The sequence below is a fragment of the Pteronotus mesoamericanus genome, unplaced genomic scaffold (genome assembly GCF_021234165.1).
Source record: "Pteronotus mesoamericanus isolate MK-2021 breed Mesoamerican mustached bat unplaced genomic scaffold, CSHL_Meso_final contig_730, whole genome shotgun sequence".
In the NCBI taxonomy this organism is placed as follows: Eukaryota; Metazoa; Chordata; class Mammalia; order Chiroptera; family Mormoopidae; genus Pteronotus; species Pteronotus mesoamericanus.
The window spans coordinates 1,025,915-1,046,158 of record NW_026555246.1 but is presented as its reverse complement, the minus strand read 5'-3'; the positions used below and the strand labels follow the sequence as shown (position 1 = coordinate 1,046,158).

At 60.0% G+C, this 20,244-nt stretch overlaps 1 protein-coding gene across 1 annotated transcript in view; it reads left to right on the top strand.

Moving 5' to 3' along the window:
- Positions 1 to 20,244, top strand: part of ADAMTS2 (ADAM metallopeptidase with thrombospondin type 1 motif 2) — a 236,124-nt gene that overhangs the window by 150,634 nt on the left and 65,246 nt on the right. Inside the window, exons 5-6 of the mRNA XM_054583352.1 lie at positions 1,227 to 1,310; positions 18,613 to 18,769. Of these exons, the coding sequence (XP_054439327.1) occupies positions 1,227 to 1,310; positions 18,613 to 18,769 (241 nt within the window). The remainder of the gene's footprint in view (positions 1 to 1,226; positions 1,311 to 18,612; positions 18,770 to 20,244) is intronic.

Below are 20,244 nucleotides of genomic sequence, written 5' to 3'. Positions count from 1 at the left end.
CTTGTTAACCCTCAGATTTCCCGAAGGGTCTTTCTGCTCTGTACGGGTAGCAGTTACTGCTGCTCAGACGGAGACTGCGCAGGCTGGGGTTGGGAGCGGGGCAGCGCTGGCCTGGCGGGCAGGCGGGCTCTGTCCTGACAGGGCGCCGTCGGCAGCCCCTGGGCCCTGAGCGCACGCGGCCATGGGTGCAGGCAGTTCACGCCTCCCTCCACTCAGCCCCGGCCTGAGTGGGTCCGTTCTTTCAGGATCTGAGCACTGGCTGGGTGCTGCTGGGGACTACAGCCCATGGTTGTGGGGGACACAGAGACTGGGGAAGCACTGGACCCGGCACACGCCAAGGGGCGCATCAGACCTGGGAGGCCCTCTGAGAGGGAGTGGCCAGGGGCAGGCCGTCTGGAGCAGAGGTTTGCTGGCCAGCGCAGAGGGTGGCAGCAAGGGGCCGTCCCAGGCGGGACCCTGAGCGGGTGTGCAGCAGTCGGCGCCAGCCGAACCAGGGGCCACCCGGCCAGTGTTCCCACGAGGCCCTGCACCCGTGCTGTGGGGAGTGGGGTCCCCTTCTCTTTCTTGTGCCGTGAACCCTTTGACATCTGGTGATGCCCATGAGCACATGCTCAGAGTAATGTTCTTCAATGCAAAAAATGAAACATGCCTACGCCAGCGGTAGAGCAGGAAGGGAGCCAGTGACGCACTGCAGGCACCGACCGAGCACAGGAAGGGCCTCCATTTCAGGGCGGGGTCCACCCTTGACCGGCACCTTGTCAGCTCCGGGCTGGGCCTACACAGACCCCCCTCTTCCCAACAGTGGCAAGTGTGGGCGACACTCGCCACCGGCGGCGGCAGTGACAGCAGACTGATTCCCGCCGGCAGCAGTGCCGGCCCTGTCCCTGCCCCTGCCCCCGGAGCCCCGAAGGAAAGGCTGCGTGCAGTGAGGGGCCGAGCCCAGATGGAGCGGTGTCCAAGCCCCGGCCGCAGGTGGCGAACGGCCTGCCGGCAGGCGGGGCACTGAGGAGGGGTGGCCGTCCTCCCGCACTGCGGGGGCTGCCGGGCAGGTGGCGCAGAGGAGGGAAGGGTTCGTCCCCGACAGCGGTGATGCCCGGTGCACACCAGGATTGGGGGAGCCAGGGAGGGGTGCGGGCACTGGGCAGGTGACGTCGTGGGCAGGCAGAGCCAGGGCGGGTGCTGGGCCTGAGATGCCAGCTGACGACCTCTCCCTGGTGGTCTTTTAGGTCAATGAAATCTACCACGACGAGTCCCTGGGGGCCCACATCAACGTGGTGCTGGTGCGGATAGTCCTGCTGAGCCACGGGAAGGTGAGTGGGCCCTGCGTGGGGGCAGGCGCCCTCCCCTGCTGCCCTGCTTCCCGCGAGACAGGCAGGCTCGGGAGCCACCCCGGCCTCCTGCCCTCCATTCACCCCTCGTGTTCAGCTGTGGGTTTCGTTACTGTCCTGGCGCAGTGAGGCCGACAGGTCCGGCGGTGACTGCCGTGGAAAAGATGGCCCGTCCCTCCCGGATATGGCCCCTCAGGGCACCTGGGGAAGCACCGGGTGGTCCCGGGTCCCAGGGGGTGGAGTGGGGTCTTGGGGGGAGGGCCTTCCTGTGACCTCCACCAGCAACCGTGGGCAGGGCGGGGCAGCAGCAGGGGACCGGCCACTGTGAACAGTTTCAGCAGCTGTGGGCTGCGGGCGGTGCCCGGCCGGGCTGCTCAGGGCGGGGAGGGCGCCCGAGTGTGAGACGCTGAGCAAGGAGCTGCCTGGGGCTGGACTCGGGTCGCGGGGTTTGCATCTGTGACGCGCGCTCCGTAGTGCGGTGTTTGGTGCCTCTAGGACCTGGCTTCCCCTGGGAGGGCAGCTCCCCGGGGTCAGCAAGGCCCCGGCTGCCAGAGCACCTGAAACACCGCGACCTGCGCTCACTTCCCCCGCTGCCGCGTCTTCGTCCGGAGCTGCCTCTTGTTGCCGCGAGCGCCTCGCGCCCTCCCCACTCCTCCCGCTGTCAGACTGGGCCCGCCTCTCCCAACATGTGCAGGGGTCAGTGCAGGCTTTGTCAGGGGAAGGGAGCACCCCTCCCGTGACCTGAGGTGGGCAAGAACGGGGTGCCAGCAAGGGGAGATGTGAGGAAAGGAGGCGCCTGACGTGCCTGCCAGCTGGGGCTGAGCGCGGAGCTGTGCCAGGCGGCTCAGGGGCACTGACCCACGTCACCTCATTCAGTGCCAGGACCGGGGCGGGGGGCCCGGGGGGGGGGGGGGGTGGGGCTGTGACATCTCTGTTCCCAGAGATGGGGTGGCGGGGGGACCCTGTGGCTCAGCACAGCGCAGCCGTGCCGGGTGAGTGGCCAGAGGCATTTGGCTCCCGGGGGTCGGGCTCCCAGGCCTGGCACCTGAATTCGAGCATCCGTGGTCCGCCTTATCGGTGCGTCGTAAATCAAATCGTAATAAGATAAGCCCCGCAGGTGTGGTCTTCACGTGACAGAATTCCACCGCACACAGCCTGCAGGGCCCACAGTGTCCAAGTGGCAGGGAAGGGCTCGTTTGGCACAGTGACCTCCAGAAACGAGCCCTCGGACCCCCGTGCGCGCACTTGGGGGTGTGTCTCTGAGGGAGGGGGTGGCCGCAGCCGGGGGCCAACCCGCGCAGACCCTCCAAGAGCGTAGAGCCCAGCAGATCGCACACCAGCACAAGCAGGCGCCGGTGGGCACCCAGCCCTTTCCAAGGCCTCGCACATGGTACATCTTAATGGGCACAAAAGTTTCTAATGATATCATGAATAAAGTTAAATTAGTGGTGACGTAATTTCCTCCTTGCCCCACAGAAAAATCTGTGCTTCCATTTTGCAGGATCATAGGACACTCAAAAATGACAAAAGTCCTTTAGGTCCTAAAGAAAGTTGGGGTGAGTTTTATACAGCACACAGTGTTCGGGCTCTGATCTCTGACTCAGTGCCCCAAAACCAGGGGCAGGAGAGGGGTGTATCAATGGGAGGCCCAGCTCCTCTGAAAACCAAAACCCGCTTCAGGAGGAAGGTGAGCAATGCAGCCGAGAGCGTTTGAGAGCCGAGGAGCGCAGCGCCCAGCGGGGGGGAGGCGGTTCGCAGGTGCTTTCCAGGAGTAGCGGGAGAGGAGTGGGAGAGCAGGACCCCAGGGTCACCCGGCAGGCGGCCCACGACTGCGAGCACAGCCCCACGGCCCAAACCGCAGCCTCGCAAACGGAACCAAGGAGAGCGTCCGGAAAAGCAGCAATCAATAAACAAGAAACTGGAAAGAAACAATAGAATCGATCAAGAAGAGAGTGTCCGAAAAGGCAAACCTCGCCCACGTTTAGTCTGGAAACAGGAGAGGACACCGGGCACTGAGGGTGTGTCATCCTGTGAGCGGCACCAGGCGCTTGGGTGGGCAGGAGCAGAAGCAGCCGCGCTCCTGGCACAGGCCGCCAGGCGAGGGCGCCACTCGGGCCTTCCCCCGCAGCCCCGCTGTGGGCGGGGGGGGGGGGGGGGACAGCCCATGGGGGCTGCGCGGGGGCTCAGCATAAAAGAGCAGGCCCACGCCTTCCTGGCAGGGCGAGGGCCGGGGGGCTGCGCGGGGGCTGAGCCCTGTGCCCAGGCTTGTGGAGAAGAGGCTCGGGGCCCAAGGAGGGGCCCCGGGGGCGGGCCCGTGCCCAGCCTCCCGGTCCAGCCTCTGTCCACCAGCAGTGGCCTTTGGAATGAGTGGCCTTTGGGATTTTCACGTATCCCCAGCGGAGTAGCCATCAACATGTTCCCTCTTCCCCTCCTCTTCCTCCCTCCCCCCAGGTCTGGTCCTTCCAGCCCTCCCAGCCCCAGCCTGGGGCCCCTCCACCAGGACCCCCTGCCTGAGGGACTCTCAGGCCTGCAGAATGGGGGCTGGGAACAGCCATGTGCCCCTGCCCACCTCTTTCTACCTCTGGAGACAGAGAGCGGGGAACTTTGGGTCCTGGGGCAGAGAGGGAGAAGAACCTGCGCTGTTCCGGGCACCAGGGGGCAGACTGCGTTCCCCCAATGCCAATTAAAAAAGGAAAATCTGGAAGTTGCAGGTGGCTTACCGCTCACTAGTGCTGACAGAGCCTTGGCTCTCTGCCTCCCTTGCAGGGTCCCCTCAGCTCAGAGCTTCCATATCGCAGCTACTCCTGGCCCTCCCCCGGTCACGGCCCGCCCAGAGCCGTTTCCCCTCGCGGTTCTTTTCCTTACCTGAGGCACCCAGGCCGTGTGGCCACAGGCTGACCCTTGCCGAGGAGAGTCAAGCCAGGGGCGAGGGTTTGAGGACCTCCGGGTCGGGGACCTGGCGGTCCTGGGCGATCGAGGCTTTCCGGGGGACTTCAGAGGGGACTTGAAAGAAACGTAGAAAACTTCACAGTGAGTCCCATCACCGTGGAGGGAACTCAAGTTCTTCACTGTTTTCAAAGTTACCCGAGAAGTGCCTCGGCTGAACTGGCTGAGTCTGCAGTGCAGCAAGCGGCCTTAATCATTGGCAAGGGCCGGTTAAGCAGGGACGATGCAATGCCACGTAGGTTGTTTCAGAACACAGGCAGAGACGCACTTATATATTCTGAAGCCCACCCAATGTTACAGCCGGCGTGATTCCCACACTCAAAGGCAGCATGTCCAAGGCGGAGCACAGGCCCGTGTCCCTCTGCGGACAGGTGTGGGGGCCCCAGGGCATCACCCCGACTTGGGTTCTGTGGCCTTAAGAACGAGCTCCCACGCGAGGCACAGCGCCACCCTGGGGCTGTGGGAACGGCTTCCTCTCAGCAGGCCTGCTCTTACAGCCAGTCACATCCGTTTCCTCACGGCCCACACCAGCTGGGAAACGCTCCTCGAAGGGCTCCTATGAGCCCCCTGCGGTGCTGGGCCAACCATGTCCCTGACCTTGGGTTGCTCTGGAGCAGAGGTGCAGACAAGGCAGCAATTGTCCTCGGAGGTTCTGGGGCGCCCTTGCGGGGAGGGGGCAGGCAGCCCCTCCCGAGGAGGTCAGGGCAGCAACCGGAGGAGTGAATCCTCTGCCCCAGGAAGGCAGAGAAAGGGTCAGTTTGGGCAGAGGGATGTGCCACGTGCAGAGGCGGGGCCGGGAGAGAGGGGCGTGTGCCGGACAGCTGGGCCTGAATGGGGGGGGGGGGCGCGGCTGGCGAGGGGGGGGCGCTGCAGGAGCTGCCGTGGAGAAGCCGCAAGGAGCAGATGGGGGGCCTGCCTTCCCCCTCGAGGGCTTTGGTTCGCGCCCCAGGGCAGTTTCAAGCAGGAGAATGATGTAATCTGACTAGCAGTGTTTTTAAATTTTATTTTCATTTATTCATTTTTAATTTAAGTGCAGTTGGTGTACGCTATCATATTCGTTATACGAGTGTCAGGTGTACAACATAGTGATTTCACATTTTTATACCTTACAATGCGATTACCCCACTAATTCTAGCTCTCGTCTGTCACCATGGAAACTTGGCACAATGTTGTTGACTATACCCCCTTTACCTTTTTCACCAATGCCCCCTCCCTCTGGGTAACAGTATCTTTGGGCTCTGTGTGCATGAGTCTGTTTTTGGTTTGTTTGTTTGTTTGTTTGTTTGTTTTTAGATTCCACATATAAGTGAAAGCACGCAACATCTGCCTTTCTGTGTCTAATTTCACTTAGCATCATACAGCGAGAACGTGGGGACGAGGGGCCCTCGTGCACTGTAGGTGGGACTGCAAATTGGAGCAGCCAATATTGAAAACACTATGAAGATTTCTAAAAAAAAAACCCTAAAAATAGAACCACCATGTGACCCAGAAATCCCATTCTGGGTATTTATCAAAAAAAAAATCCCAAAACACTAATTTGTCAAGATATATGCACCCCGATTTGCATTTCTCCTGTGTGCAGACTTGGTGGGTGGGGGCTGTGGCTTAGGGGGGGCGGGCGCCCCTGACGGGGGGCTGTGGGGCCTGTGCAGGGACCACCGGCACAGGGACAGAGAAGGGAGCGCAGACCGAAGGGACCTTCAGGGGCCCAACCAGGAACGCGTGGGTGCCGCGTGGGTGAGAGGGGAGAGGCACTGTGTGCGTCCCCGCCTCGGAGCGCAGAGCGGACGGTGCTGCCCGGAGGAGCGGCCGCGGGGAAGAAGGCAGCAGGATGGGTTCGGCTGAACTGGCTGAGTGTGCAGCGCCTGGTGCGCCCCAGTGGGGCGGCCGGGGGTGGGCGGCTGGCACAGGGGTCTGCAGCCAGAGGGAAGCTCAGCACTGCTCTGTAAGCTGAAGCCGAGGGTGGTGGCACGGGGCTGAGGGTGGTGGCACGGGAAGAGAGCCAGGTCAGGCGGGAGAGGGGAGTCGCTGAGAAAGAGCCCGGGACACGCAGGCTGGGGCAGAGCAAGAGGTGTGACTGGCGCCGCAGGGGCTGAGAAAGGATCCCTCGGTTTTTTTAAAAACTGAAAACTAGTAACAGATGGTCACAGGACAACCCACATTGTTTAAACGTAGGAAAAGAATCAAATGTCTTAAAGTGTAACGCACAGTAGTTCTTAGGACATTCATCGATATTTACACAGGAAAATAGAGGGGTTCCATGGTCAAGTAAGTCTGAGAAATGCCTGCAAAACAAAGCGAAACAGGTATCCCTGGCGGCAGACTTCCCAGACTTCACTCTGGACGAGCGCGGGGGCCCCGAGACCTGGGCCGGGGGGCGCAGAGCTGCCCAGAGCTGCCCTCAGCAGGAGCCCCTCCTCTCACGGAGCAGCGCGCTGAGGGCGACGCTGCGCCACCCCACGGCAGCACCCGCAGCAGGGAGACACAACGCGGTTCCCAAGGTCCTGGGAGTTCCCGGCAATGTCAAATGACATGGAACCAACCTTGGAAAAGAGCAGATAAAACTAGAATTGTTTGCTCATAATTATGTGCCTGGAAAACTCAGAGGAAGCCATGGTAAAGCTTCTACTAAAGGACTTCAGCAGCATGGTGAAATAAAAGATAATTATACAAAAATTAGTAATTTCTTTGAGAACCCACAACACCCTGGTAGCAGGGAGAATAGGGAGAGGGAAGTTCCCTTTACAATAGTAACAAAACATAAAGTACCTGGCAATTGTCCTAGCAAGATGACACTGGACCAATGGGAAGACAGTTGCACATTCTTAATGATAGGGAAAAAAAACAACGTAAATGAGGAGACATACGCTGTTCCTTACGGGAAGACTGAAGAGAGATGAGGATGTTTCCCAGATTGATAATTAGAAGTTTGATGAAATGATTCTAAGGTTCATCTAGAAAGTCAGAATGGCTGAGAAAGCCTTGAGAGCCAATAAGATACAAAGGGATTTCCTTCAAACATCTTGTAAAAAAAAATATTTAAAATCATACTGTATTTGCATGTTCAATTGATCATTTGAATAAAATCAATTTTATTCAAATTGATCAATTTGAATAAGATCAATTGAATAAATCTATAGCTCTCAAAACACTCCTCATGTAAGTAACTGAACATGTGATAAATATAAATAGTATGGTTAAGGGTTATGAATAAATATACGATAAGTATAAATTTCATACATAGTAAGTTAAATATATCATATAAATATAGGTTAATAAAACATCAATTATTTAAATCGCACAAATCGAGAAAAAAGTATTGGTTGTCGAGTGCTTCCTAAGCAAAATACAAATACAGTAGAAGGAATGTGAAGGAGAGCTAGATACATGTTTGAATACTTAAAATACAAAACCAATGTCAAAAGAACACAATTAAAAGACAAACCATAAGCAGAAAAAATATTTGCAATGTGGCAAAAATATCCTAATATATGAAGAACTTCTAAATTATAGGAAAAACAGAATTGGCAATGGAAGTAGCAGGTAACAGAAGAAAAAATACAAATAGCTAAAAAAGGGGAAATATGTAACTTTGCTATTAATCACAGAAATAAGAGCACTAAGCATTGTAAAGCCTCCGCTTCGCACTTTCTCTTGGCACGTCAGGCGGCGGGTCGGGGGCGGATGGAGGGTCTGTGCTCTGCCCTGCGGGCACCGTGTTTCCTTTCGTGTGGACGGGCCTCGGCGCCCCGGTCCCTGCGTGCCGGGGGGACATTGGAGTGAACCACTTGGTCAGAGTGAGGCCACGTGGCGCAGGTGGGCCGGCACACGCCACCCGCCACGGCCAGTTGGGCACTGCCCCTCCTGTGCCCCCCACCGGGAGGGCCCCACTTTCCGAGAGCCATGCGGTACAGCCCAGGTTACCCGTCGGTGAGTGGGGAGCGCGGGGGCTGGGCGTGGGCTGCGGCCCACTCTCCTCGGGGCAGCATGGGGGTGGGGACAGTGTGGGGTGTGCACAGGCGGAGGGCTTTCGGGAGCCTCAGCCAGCAAGGCAGGAGGCCCAGGGCATGTGGGCAGTGGGACAGCTTCGGCAAGACCAGGACCAACCCCATGAGAGCGGAGGGCACAGGGGACCGACGCCTCGCCTCCCCATCTTCCCGCTGCGGGGGGTGCGGGACTCCATGGTGCGGGAGGCTGGCGGGGAGAGCGGGGCTGGAGGTGCGCCTCGAAGCCAAATCCAGAGAGCGCCCACTGCCCCCGGGCGGGCTCAGCGCCCTGGCCCAGGCCTCTGCCGGTGGCCTTGGAGGGGTCAGAAGAGAGGACGGGGACGTGGGGCATTGCTGCGCCCGCGTCAGCCCCAGGCCCCTCAGCCTGGCCAGGAGGGACACTGTGCTCCGGCCGCTGTGCCAGCCCTGGGGACCCAGCGGGGCTGACTGGTCTCGTGCAGCAAAGCTCATCCCCGGCTCTGCGCGCCTTCTCCTGACCTGGCCCTGGAAGCCCAGGGCCCACGTCCAGCCCCCCGAGGCCGCGGTGGGTCCCTGCGGAAGTCTGGCCCCCAGCAGGGCCCCCTTGTCCCGGGGGATGCCAGACGTGACAGGGCCAGCCTGAGGCTCTGCTCTGTTTTGCAGAGCTGCTGCACTGCAAGGGGGCAGTGGAGTCCTGGGTGTGAGGCTCAGCCTCCCTGAGGAGGATGTGCTGCAGGAGCGCAGGCCGGGGTGGTCATGTCAGGAGGCGGCTGGAGGAGGCCCTGCCTGCGGGGCCAGCGGCACGGGGTGCCTCGCCGTGGCTCTGGCGTGGGCTCCGGGGTTCAGGAGCAACGACAGGGCAAAGGGGAGGCCGTCCCGCTGTCGGGGGCGTCAGGCAGCCCGGGAAAGGGACAGTCCCCGGGGGCGGCTGTGAGAGCCGAGGGCCTTGAGCCGGGCACGGAGTCCCCAGCCGGTGCTTCCGCCAGATACATTTCAAAGGAATTATGAGGAAAGGGGAATGTGACAAGAACTAAGATGTGCAAAAATCCCAGCCTTGGCTTTTATTATTGAATCCCACAGACATAAAGTCACTCCAATGAGTTGCGAGACGTTTCTCCTTCCCACACGTTGTCGTGGGCAGGGACGGTCTGTGTCTGCCAGCCACGGCCCCACACACACGGTGCTGGGTGCGGCCGTCTCCGGGCCTCCAGGGGCTGTGCCCCGTGGGGAGCAGGAGAAGGTGGGTCCGAGCAGCCAGCTGCCCCAGGCCCTCTAGACGCGGAGCCCAGGGCCTGCCTGCTCCCCGGGACGGGGGCAGCGCGCCTGCGAAGCCTCTGCAAAGAAGGCCCGTTCGGAGTGGGGGCCCCAGGAAAGAAGCGCAGCTGGGTGGCATTGCCCTGGGTGGGTCACCGGGCAGGTGGCTGCCCGGCTGGGCGCGGGGCCCAGAGGCGCAGACACAGAGGTCTGTGAGGGCGAGTTCGGAGTTGCCGCTCCGCGAGGAGCTGCGTGTTTTCTGTGAGAAGTGAGGCCCCGTCCCTGGAAGCGTCTCAGCCTGGCGAGACCACAGGGGTTGCAGCCGGGAGCCCTGTGGGAAGCAGGGTCTGCACGGTGTCCCCGAAGTCTGGGGGCTGTGCAGCCAAGACCCAGACTGGGGGCAGAAGCCGGCCCCGGTGTTCAGATCCCGTTATTGGTTCCTAATCCTGCCAGGAATGGCCCGGCTCCCCTGCGGCCGGCCCCAGCCCGGGTCCCCAGGCTCCAGTGGGGCTAAAATTGGTAACTCGTGTGAATGGCATGTTGTTTGTCTTCCAGCTTATGAGAAGCTTCTGAGTTACCTCAAGTTTTTCCTAAAACAACATTTTTCTCCACTCCTTAAAAACAGCAGAGGCGCTGAGATTGCCTTATTTCACACAGTGCACCCTCAGCCGGGAGCAGCACCCGCCGCGCTCGCCGGAGGGTTGCATAGCAACTGGCTTCCATTGACTTTCTGAGAAGTCACCAAAGCTACCGAACTGTTCTCACTTCAAATATTTCGAGAATCAAAGCACACGGAAACCAGAGGCTTGGGAACAATCACAGAAGAACAGCAGGTTTCTTGACGTGAAAGGCCGGGTCAGACGAGGTGGGCAGCACTCGCAGGGACCTTTCAGCGGAGGAGGAAGGTCAGGGTCTGTTAGTGGAAGGCGAGCGGAGAGAGAGTTGGGCGTGAGGACCCAGCACCCCCAGAACCGCGATGTCCAAGGACCCAGTGCCACCACCCTCTTACTGTGAGTCCCGGGCCATCGTCCACCTGCCCTGGACCTGCGCCCCTCTACTGGTGTGAGGGGCACTGGGGGGGTGGCAGAGCACCCCCGGGAGAGCCCCCTGGGCATCCCCACCCGCTGCCCTGGGAGGCCAGCTGGGCTGAGCCTGGGAGGGGCCTGTGCAGCTCTGGGCTTGGCCTTCTCTGGGAATAGGCTCCTGCCTCTGGGAGGACAGGTTCCTGGAACGTGCCCCAGTGATAGGGAGGCCAGGCAGGGAAATGAGGAGCTTGTTTTCTGGCCCCACTGGTATCGGGGTTCCGCGGTGTCTTTCGGGATGCAACCTGAGCTCCTCAGAAGCTGGAGCTGCAGCGGGGAGACCCCTGGCCTCGGGGGAGCCCACACCACCCTCAAGAGGCGACGCAGCGTGACTTCTAGCCACATTGGTTCCCGTGGGGCCTGCAGCAAGTTACCCACCATCACGGGGCCTTCGTGTCCCCAGTAAAGCGAGCACACGAGCAATGACAGCAGCAAGGAGGGATTCACGTGCGCTCCTGTCTGCAGGGCCCCCGTGGGGTCAGGCCCCACCTGTCGCCCCGTGGCTGACCTCACTCACTGCCCCAGCACAGCGCGCCTGGGGCAGCCACACACGCGCGCCCCGACTGACTCTCGGGACTCTGGCTCTGAGAGGCAGCAACGGGCCGCCACCCGGAGCGAGCGGAGCCGCAGCCGCAGCCGCCTGGCTCCAGGGGGCGGGGCCGGACACGGCAACTGCACAGGCCGCAGCGGGGAGTGGGCGCCCGGCTCCTCGCCCCTCACGCCCTCAAGTGCCACCCCCCCATGCTCCTCATGGTCCCCACAGGCAACAGTTTTGCCACCTGCCAAGGGGTGCTAACGGCATCTAATAGAGGCTGGGGTGCTGCTCAGCACCCTACGGCGCACAGGATGGTCCCCACACTGAGAAGCTGCCGGCTGAGTGTCAGCATGGCGGAGGTGGGGTGGAGCTCTGCCCCCTGAGCCCAGGTAGCCCTGCCTCTCCACGGGCCTGGGCTGCACTCTGCTCACCGCCCAGGGGAGCTCCGCCTGTCGCGTGGCCTGCCCGGCGGCGTCAGGACCCGCAGGCAGAGCCGCCCCTGCCGAGCGGGCCTCGGAGCCTGCAGTGAGTCCCAGTGTCCTGGACTGAGGAGGGAAGGGTATAAATAACGCAGCTCACTCAGGAGCCAACAGTGGAAGTAAATGTCCAAGACCGGCGGTTGCTGCAGGCCGTTCCGGCAGGTCTTCGTTGACTCGTTCGCGGTGGGACCCCAGAAGCTGTCTCCACCTCCGAAGTCCCCGGGGGCGGCTGCCCACGGGGCTCAGAGCCGCAGACCAGGCCGGGCCCCGCCGCGCTTGGGCGGCAGCGCCACCGTGTGGCCGCCTCAGCGGCCCTGCCTCCCGGTCCCTCCCGCTTGCGGAGGTGGCACACTGCCTCCCCCTTCCAGCCGCTGGACTCGTGGTCAGCTATTTCAGGGGTCGCAGCCGTGGTCCCTCATCCAGAAAACAGGACAATGACCGCACCTGTATCTTAGGACAGTTTACGGCTCAAGTTAGGTGATACCGTAAACTTGGAGCCTGGCGACAGGCTCACAGCGACCCTGCTACGGAGCCGCACAGCTGCCGCCCAGCCCAGGACGCGCCCGTGCCCCGCGCACGGCGGCTCGCCCCGGACAGCTGGGCCTCGGCTCCCGCTGGGGCGCACTAGCGGTCTGTGGGGTCCCGGGTGATTCCACAGCCCCCTGCTCGCCGAGCTCTCTCCTGGGCCCCGTCTGCGCCCGGGCGGGAACAGGCTCGGCCGCACGCGGAGACCCGCGGGAGACGCTGTGGTGCGGCAGGGGCGGCGCCAGCGCCAGCAGGAGCTGGGGCGGGGGGCTCCTTCTCCGTCCACAGAGGCTCGCTCGGCCTGCCTCGGTCGTTTCAGAGGGAGAAATGGAGGCGTGTCCTCTCCCGGCTCCGAGGAGGGCCGCTGCTCAGGTGCTCGACCCCGGGCAAGGGCCGGGAGTGGCAGGGCGGCCGGAGGGGGCTCAGGGAGTGATACCCCACGGGGGCAGAGTGGTGGGAGGTGGGTCTGGGCAGGTCCCACCAGGGCCCCAGGGACACACATGGCTTGGGCCTCCCCACTGGGTGCCAGGCCTGTGCGACCAGCCGCCATCTCTGCCGGGACATCCCTGTCTGAGGCGCCTTGGAGACACGTGGGAGGGTCCGGGGCAGCGTTGAGGAAGAGGGTAAAGTAGGTCGAGAAAGGCTGGGCCCCGGGACGCGCTGCAGCAGCTCACAGGTGTTTGCATAGCGGCCGCCCCCAGGCCAGGAGAAGCAACTTGAGGCAGTTTTGTCCTTTTGACCCTCTGCTCCACGGGACCCCCGCCCCCCCCCCCCCCCCCCCCCCGGGCCCCAGGCCGGCTTTGGGGCAGGGCTGAGCAGGGCACCTGGACTAATCACCCGTAAGCTGCACCCCGCGAAGTGGGGGAGCTCCCCAAAACAAAACTGGCTCCTGAGTGAGCAAGCTGGGCCCCGAAAGACCACCCCAGGATTGTGTCCCTGGCACCGCAGACCCCAGAGCATCCTGCGAGCTTGCTGTCCTCCCCGTCCCCGGGCCTCCACACAGGACCCAGCACCGGGACACTTCCTGCCCTGCACCCGCAGCCCCGACTCCGCTCATGCGCACGTCCTTCCCTCCCGGATCCAGACTCCGCTGACGTGGCACCAGGCCGGCCCCACCCGCCTGGTGGCCGCCGTCCCCCTCCGGCCCCGTTCCCTCCTCCCTGATCCCAAAAGCCCCTCTGACATGTGTGTGGGCCTTGCGCCTGGCGCGGGGCACAAAGTTGATGCCAGGTCACAGTTGGCCCCAGGCTCCCCACACCCGCCCGAGTGCTCCCAACCCAGCAGGACGGGGCCCTGGCTCCCTGGGCCCGTCTCACAGGGCCCAGAACCTTGAGAAAGGTGGGGTGTGGGCAGAGAAATAAGTGGGAGCAACTCCCTCAACTTGGGCACCCGCGTGCTGACACCCCCCCCGCCCCCTCTCGGACGTCCCCATTCACCCCCCCAGGGCCAGGCGTGGGCACCCCTCTCTGACCCCACCCCCGGGCTGCGCTGGTGCAGCCCTCAGGCCAGAAGGCAGGCCCCGCGGACAGCAGGCCAGGGGGTGGTCCCCAGCGGTCAGCCCCGGACTCTGCAGCGCGCACCCCGAGGGGCTGGAGAACCAACGGGAGGGGCGGCCTGCCTTCTTGACGCGGGCGAAGCACAGACGAAGCAAGAGCAAAATGCCAGTCGATGTTTTAATAACTTGCCCTGCGGCGGCAGCGAGGTCACTGTGGCTGCGAGAGGGGCTGGGGCCCGGGCTGGCGGTGGGGGCTGCGAGGAGGGCTGTCCTCCCGAGGACCTTGATTCCAGGCCTCGCAGCCTGGCGGCCTGGCAGGGGTGCTTTGTTTTATGCACATACATAACTATTTTAATTTGAGCCAACATTTCCTGTGGGGACGCTTCTCGCTAAGATTCAGACCCAGAGGCAGGCCGGAGCGAGGCAGGCCAGCAGCTCCCGCCTCTGTCCCTGCTCCCCAGCCGCAGGCGCTGCCCCATCGCCCCCGCCCCGCCCGTCCCCGCTTGGGCCCCTTGGTTTGTCACGGCCTCGCCACTCCTGCCGCCACCACTTTCTTGATCATAATGGAAAATACTGCTCTAGGGCTCACCCCTTCCACAGTGAAAAAAGAAAAGAGAACCCCCCTTACTGATTCGCACCCCCAACTTGGCCTTGTTGGCATTTGGGTTTGCCACCCCTTCCCAGCACTTCACGCGAACCCACCTGCTGAGCGTCTGTCTCCGCGTCCCCAGCCTGCTCCTTCTCCCCGCGTCAGCCTGGCTGTCACCTGTGGCTCCATCCCTCGTCCACGGCTCTGACACAGGGATGTCTTTCCAGCTGGAACTTCTGATCTCCACTCAAAAACATGGCCAGAGCTCTTCTCCCACTGGCGTGGGGTGTACCAGCTGGACCCTGGGCCCGCCGCTGCCTTGGTCTGCCAGCCAGTGCCCTTGACGGGGTTCCCATGGTCCCCACAGAGGAGGAAGTGCAGGACTCTCAGCTGCAAGTGACAGTAACAACTCAGCTTTCACAAGGAGGAATCTCCTGACACACAAATGAGACGCATGGCTGCAGTGGGCAGGCTCCAAGGTGGCCCCGGCGACCCGCCTCCTGGTATTCAGGTTGCTCTGCTCAGTGCGGGCAGGACCCGGGCGCAGGTGTCCACAGGCTGTGGCTCTGCCCTAGGTGTGCGCCCCACGCACGGGGGGCGGTGGGCTGCCGTGTGGGGAAGGCCATGCGGGGTGGCGAGGCTCAGCCTCGCGTCCTGCCAGCGACCTCCCAGCGATCATGGGCGTGCACGTGGGCTGCAGTGGGTCCCGGGGAAGCCTGTGGGTGAGGCCGCCACCCCTATCCTCAGCTGCCGGCCATCTCGTGGCTCACCTTGAGCCGAGGTCCCTGTCCCAGGGGCTTTCACGTTCCTGACTTGGAAACCACAGGTAACGAATGTTTGGGGGTCTGAAGCTGTAAATCCTGGAAGAGCTTGTTCTGTAGTGATGGATGGCAAACAGGCGTGCTGGCAGGCTGTTCTCAGGCCCAGGCGAACCCCAGGCCTCAGGTGTGCGAGGACGCCAGGGTCAGCCTGCCTCCAGGCCAGGGCCCTGCTCTGCTCTGCGGCGGCGTCTTCCTTGGGTGGGTCGCCTCCTGCGGGGGAGGGACGGCTCCAGGCTCTCTGTCTCCCACGTTTCCGATCCCTTGGCCCACTCTGGTGGGTGTTCCCTGAACCATCGCGGTGCCACGCAGACGCAGAGCTGGCACTGGCCAGGCCTGAGCCCAGACTAGGCAGTCCCTGAGGGCACGCGAGGTCTCACCAGACAATAGCCCGGCATTGGGCTGGGAGACCCGGCCCCGGGGAGACACGGCCGTTCTCCTGAAGGGGCCTGGCCAGGCTGCGGAGCCGCATCACCGGCCTGTGAGGAACAGAGAGTGGCACTCAGGGCTTTGCTGCCAGCCTGGATGGAGCGGTCATCTTTGGCCATTGTGACTGTCACCAAATTCAAGGGGTTCACTGCTGGGGGCGCCGTATTCAAGAGCAAGACCTGGTTGTCTCAAGGCAGCTTTATTTACTGCAGCAGGTAAAGGAGAGGGAGCTCCCATCCAAAGCTCTGTCTCCCCCAGGAGAGCTTAGCCATTGCCTATATACACTATTTGGTCAATTATGCGTTGATTTCTTCTTTGCACTTGGCTACTCTGTCTGGTTTGAGTTCTTGTGGAGCTCATCTTGTTTACAGTTGCATCTGCAAAATGCTGTGCTACATTTTAACATTTAGCAAAAATAACATTTAGAAATAACACTTAGAACTGGCCAGACCCTGAGACTGGTCCTGTCTAACACGATGACTCCACTGCGGACTCGGGCTGGCAGTCTGGGCACAGCCACAAGCCTGAACTCTGGTAACACATTCAGTCCCACCCCCCCCCCCCCCCACAAGGCCCCTCCTTCTCATCACCTACAGCTCACTTCCTAGGAAGGAGATTCTTTCACTGGGTCCCTTGGTCAGGGCTGTGGACTCTCAGGGCTCCCTGGAGGCAGCTGCCACCTGGCAGGGGCGGGGCTGGCCCATGGGGTCTGGCGGGGTGAGATGCGTTGCGGTCGCCTTCCTCGGGCCCCACACCACCGGGTCGGGGTGAGGTTGTGCTGCAGAAACTATCTCCACGGTCCAGCAGTTTACAACAAATGTTGATTCCCAGCTCAGCCGCGTGTCCGGTGAGTTGGCAGAGAACTCTGGTCTCTTTGTCACTCGGGGCCTGGGTGACAGAGCAGCCACCATCCCGACATTGCTGGTTCACAGCTGGTTCACAGTCCGGAGAGGAAAAACTCCTGGGAGGGGCTCACCGGGAGCTGCTACGCGCTCCCTTCCCTCTGGAGCAGCGGGCGGTGCGCCTCCCTCCCCAGCTGCCGCCTCCTCGGGCTGCCGGCCGCTGGGCCTGTGCCCACAGGTCCGCGTCACCAGGCCTCTCACTCTGGTCTGTGACCTACTTCATTAGGACCCACTGTATCTTTTTGTAACGGCCTCCTCTCCCGGGCGCAGTGGGCTCTGTGCTTGGGACCTGGGAGCTGGTCTGCCTCCCGCACGTCACTCACTAGGACAACGGGCGAGGCTCCTGGCAGCGGCCAGCACCCCACCCTCACCTCGTCTCCCTCCTGTGAGACGTCCTGGCTCAGCCACAGCGCCCCAGACCTGTCCACACAGGGAGAGGTGTGTGGCTCTGCTTGCGGGGTGTGGCTGTGGGAGAAAGCCACCAGAATGCCCGCACAGCCCACCGCAGAGTGCCTGCACCTGCTCGACAGCCGGGCGTGCGGCCAGGAGGAAGAGAGCGTGTAGGACCCTCAGCCTGGCGGGCACCCCGCGGGGAAGGGAGCCACTGTAGGCCAGGGGATGGAATGGAGACTTTGGTTTCAGGCTTCCTGGGTCTGAACTTCAACGCCGCTTTCCAGCTGTGTGACCTCGGGGAAGTTCCTTGGCTTCTCCCAGCCCCCCTTGGCTCCTCTCGGGGTGCCCGTGCGGCTGGACTGGCAATGCCACGGTGCAGAGTGTGGCTGTCAGGCAGCAGCGCCCCACGCGGCGTGGGGCTGTCTCCCCCATGGCTCTGTGCCCTGTGCCTTATGGGGCTCCTTTGCTATGTCTGCTGTAGGTTTTTGTAGTGGGGGGGGGGGGTTGTCTCTGTAGCATCATTTTCTGTGAAACAGGGTGAAAACCTAGTGCTAAAGAAACCTCCCTCCCCCTGGTCTTGTTACTCTGTGGTGCTTCTGCCCACCCCCGGTAGGAACTGTGGCTCTCAATGCCAGAGTTTGGTAAAAAGGAAAGGAATTATTCAATTAAAAGTTAAAAAGAAGTTTAGAATAATGGTGGAAATCTGCCATTAAATCTCACTCCCTTTAGAAACAAAGATACACCACAAACACACAGTCCTGCCCACCCGCTCAGCCCAGGCTCAGAGCATGCCAGTCAGAAGTATCGCCTTCCGGAAGGAAAAGAAACAGACGTCCGCAGCTCAACAGTAGCCCGGGCTCGGCCAGGCAGGTCTCCCGCGGTTCCCAGCGCCATCAGCTGCGCCGCGGCGACCTCCAGTTCTTAATACAAAACCACGTGGCATCTCCTCACGGCCAGCCGGCCAGAGTCCTTTCAACCCCTACTGACCTGCATGGTCCTGCTTGGTCCCACATCGTCCCCGTCCCACAGGGCAGCCCACCTTTTTGTTTAAATCCCAGCCTGCACCCACCTCTGGGACCCCATTTCCGACTCCTCCCACAATCGGCTACACCTGCCGGCCCTCCCGCACTCCCTGCCGTTCTGGGCTGCCACAGTTAGTCGGGCAGGCGTGGCCCCAGGGCGTGGCGCGAACCAGCGCCGGGCTCTGGTGCGGGTGCTGTAAGCCGGGGCGCTGCTGGCCAGCTGCATTACATCCCCGGTCAGAGTCATGCCCCTCTCCCTGGCCCACGAAGACTATTCAGTATTCCTATGAGGCTAGCCTGCTGTTACTGACAGGCAAAATAATTCTCAATCCTTGTGCTGCTGCTTTCCGCAGCCCCCAAGCTAGGCTTGTGGGGGGGTTGTGGGGCTTCTTAGCCTACACCCTCTTATGAACCTCGTTCTACATCCGTTACAGTGGGCTCCCTCCCCTTCCCGGGGCTGGCACGCCACACTGGGACTTGACCCTAACCCAGACTGTGAGTTCTTCAAGGTGAGGGCCACACGGCTTGTGCCTCCTGTCCAGAGCTGCACCCAATGGGTGTCCGATAGAATGCAGGGAGCCCTGGAAATGGGGCGAGCTGAGTGGAGCCTTTGAGGCCTTGGAGGACCTCAGAGCTTTGCTGCCACATCTCACCTGAAAGCTGCCCAGTGACTTTGAGCAGACACTCATCAGGGAGCCAAGAGTGGAGCCAAGTGGAAAGCAGGTCCTGAGAGGACCGGGCGGGGGCCTCTGTGCCCCCTGGACCAGGTCCCCAGTGGATGGGGCCTGTCTGCTCAGCGCACAGAGAGCCCGCGAGACACTAACCCCCTTTCCGTCTCTCCATCCTGCAGTCGATGAGCCTCATCGAGGTCGGAAACCCCTCTCAGAGCCTAGAGAATGTCTGCCGCTGGGCCTACCTCCAGCAGAAGCCGGACACGGGCCACGATGAATACCATGACCACGCCATCTTCCTCACGCGGCAGGACTTCGGGCCCTCGGGCATGCAGGGTGAGCCCCGCTCCCGCCAGGGTTTGGAGGGGCGGGAGGCCGGGCACGAGCTGCCGGCCCTGCAAGGGTCCTGGAAGCCTTGGCCCAGGCCAGGGAAGGGCGGGAGTTGGGGTGGGGGCAGCACTAGCGCCCCCTGCCGGTCCTCTCTGGCCCCGCCAGCCCCAGGGAGCTCGCCGAGGCGGCAAGGCGGGGGACCTGAGGCCGGGCCTGAGAGTTGTTTGCTGCCCCAGTTTCAAAACACAAATTGGAAGGAGATTTTAGCCATTAAAATTTTAGAGATTTTACTTAAAAATTCAAACGATGTAAAACTAACAAATCTAAAAGAAGAAATTGACGAGTCTACAACCACAGCTGAAGATTTTAATGTATTTTCCTTTTTAATGGAAAGAACAACATAAGAAAATCAGCACAAATACAGAAGATTTGAATTAAACAAGAGCACCTAACTGATACCTATAGAATACTATACCAAACAACCCGAGAATACCCGCTCCCATGTGCACACGTAAAAACAGACCCAAACAGACTATGCTGGGCCACAGGGAGGTCTAGACAGAATGTAGAAGATCAAAAACAAACAGAAAAGAAGGGTAACTTGAAAAATTATGACTGCCTGGAAATTAAACATTATACTCATAAATAATTCATGGTTCAAAGAAGAAATACCAGTAGAAATTAGAATATACTTTTAAACTGAATGGCAAGGACGATATGGCATATCAAAACTTGTGGAAGTAGCTAATACAATGATTAGAATGATGTTTATAGCCTTCTGGGCCTTTATTAGGGAAAAAAGGCCAAAAAATCAGTCAGAGACACGCCTGTCCCAAGAAATTTGAAAAAGGACATCAAACTAAACTCACAAAAATACAGGGAAGGAAATTTTAAAGATAAGAGTTGAAATGAAAATCAAGAGTGTGGTTGAAAAAAATAAAACTAAAATTTGCTTCTTTGAAAAACATACTAAAACAAAAAAAAAAACCCTAGCAATACTAATTTTTTAAAAGAAAATACAAATGTACTAAAATCACCACTACAAATTTTACTTTAAAAAGATTGTAAGATACTAAGAAAGTATTTTGAACAGCTTTGTGTCAATAAATTTGTTGATTTAGGTGAAAAGTACAAATTTCTTGATTAAACATAAAATCTGAGAAAAAATAGAAAACCTGAATAGTCTCAATATCGAATTTGTAACTAAAAGCCTTCCTTTAAAGTTAACTCCTGGACTTGATAGTTTTACCCAAAAATTCTTCCTAAGTCCTAAGGAAGAATCATACCAATTATATACAAACTCTACACAATGAAAAAGGGAACATTTTTCCAACTAATTTTATGAGGACTGCTAACATTGAAACTAAAATCTAAGGACACTATAAGAAAAATTACAGGCCAATCTCTCTCATGAATATAGATATAAAATCTGAAACAGAATATTAGCAAATCAAATTTGGTGCTATATTTTTTAAAAGTAT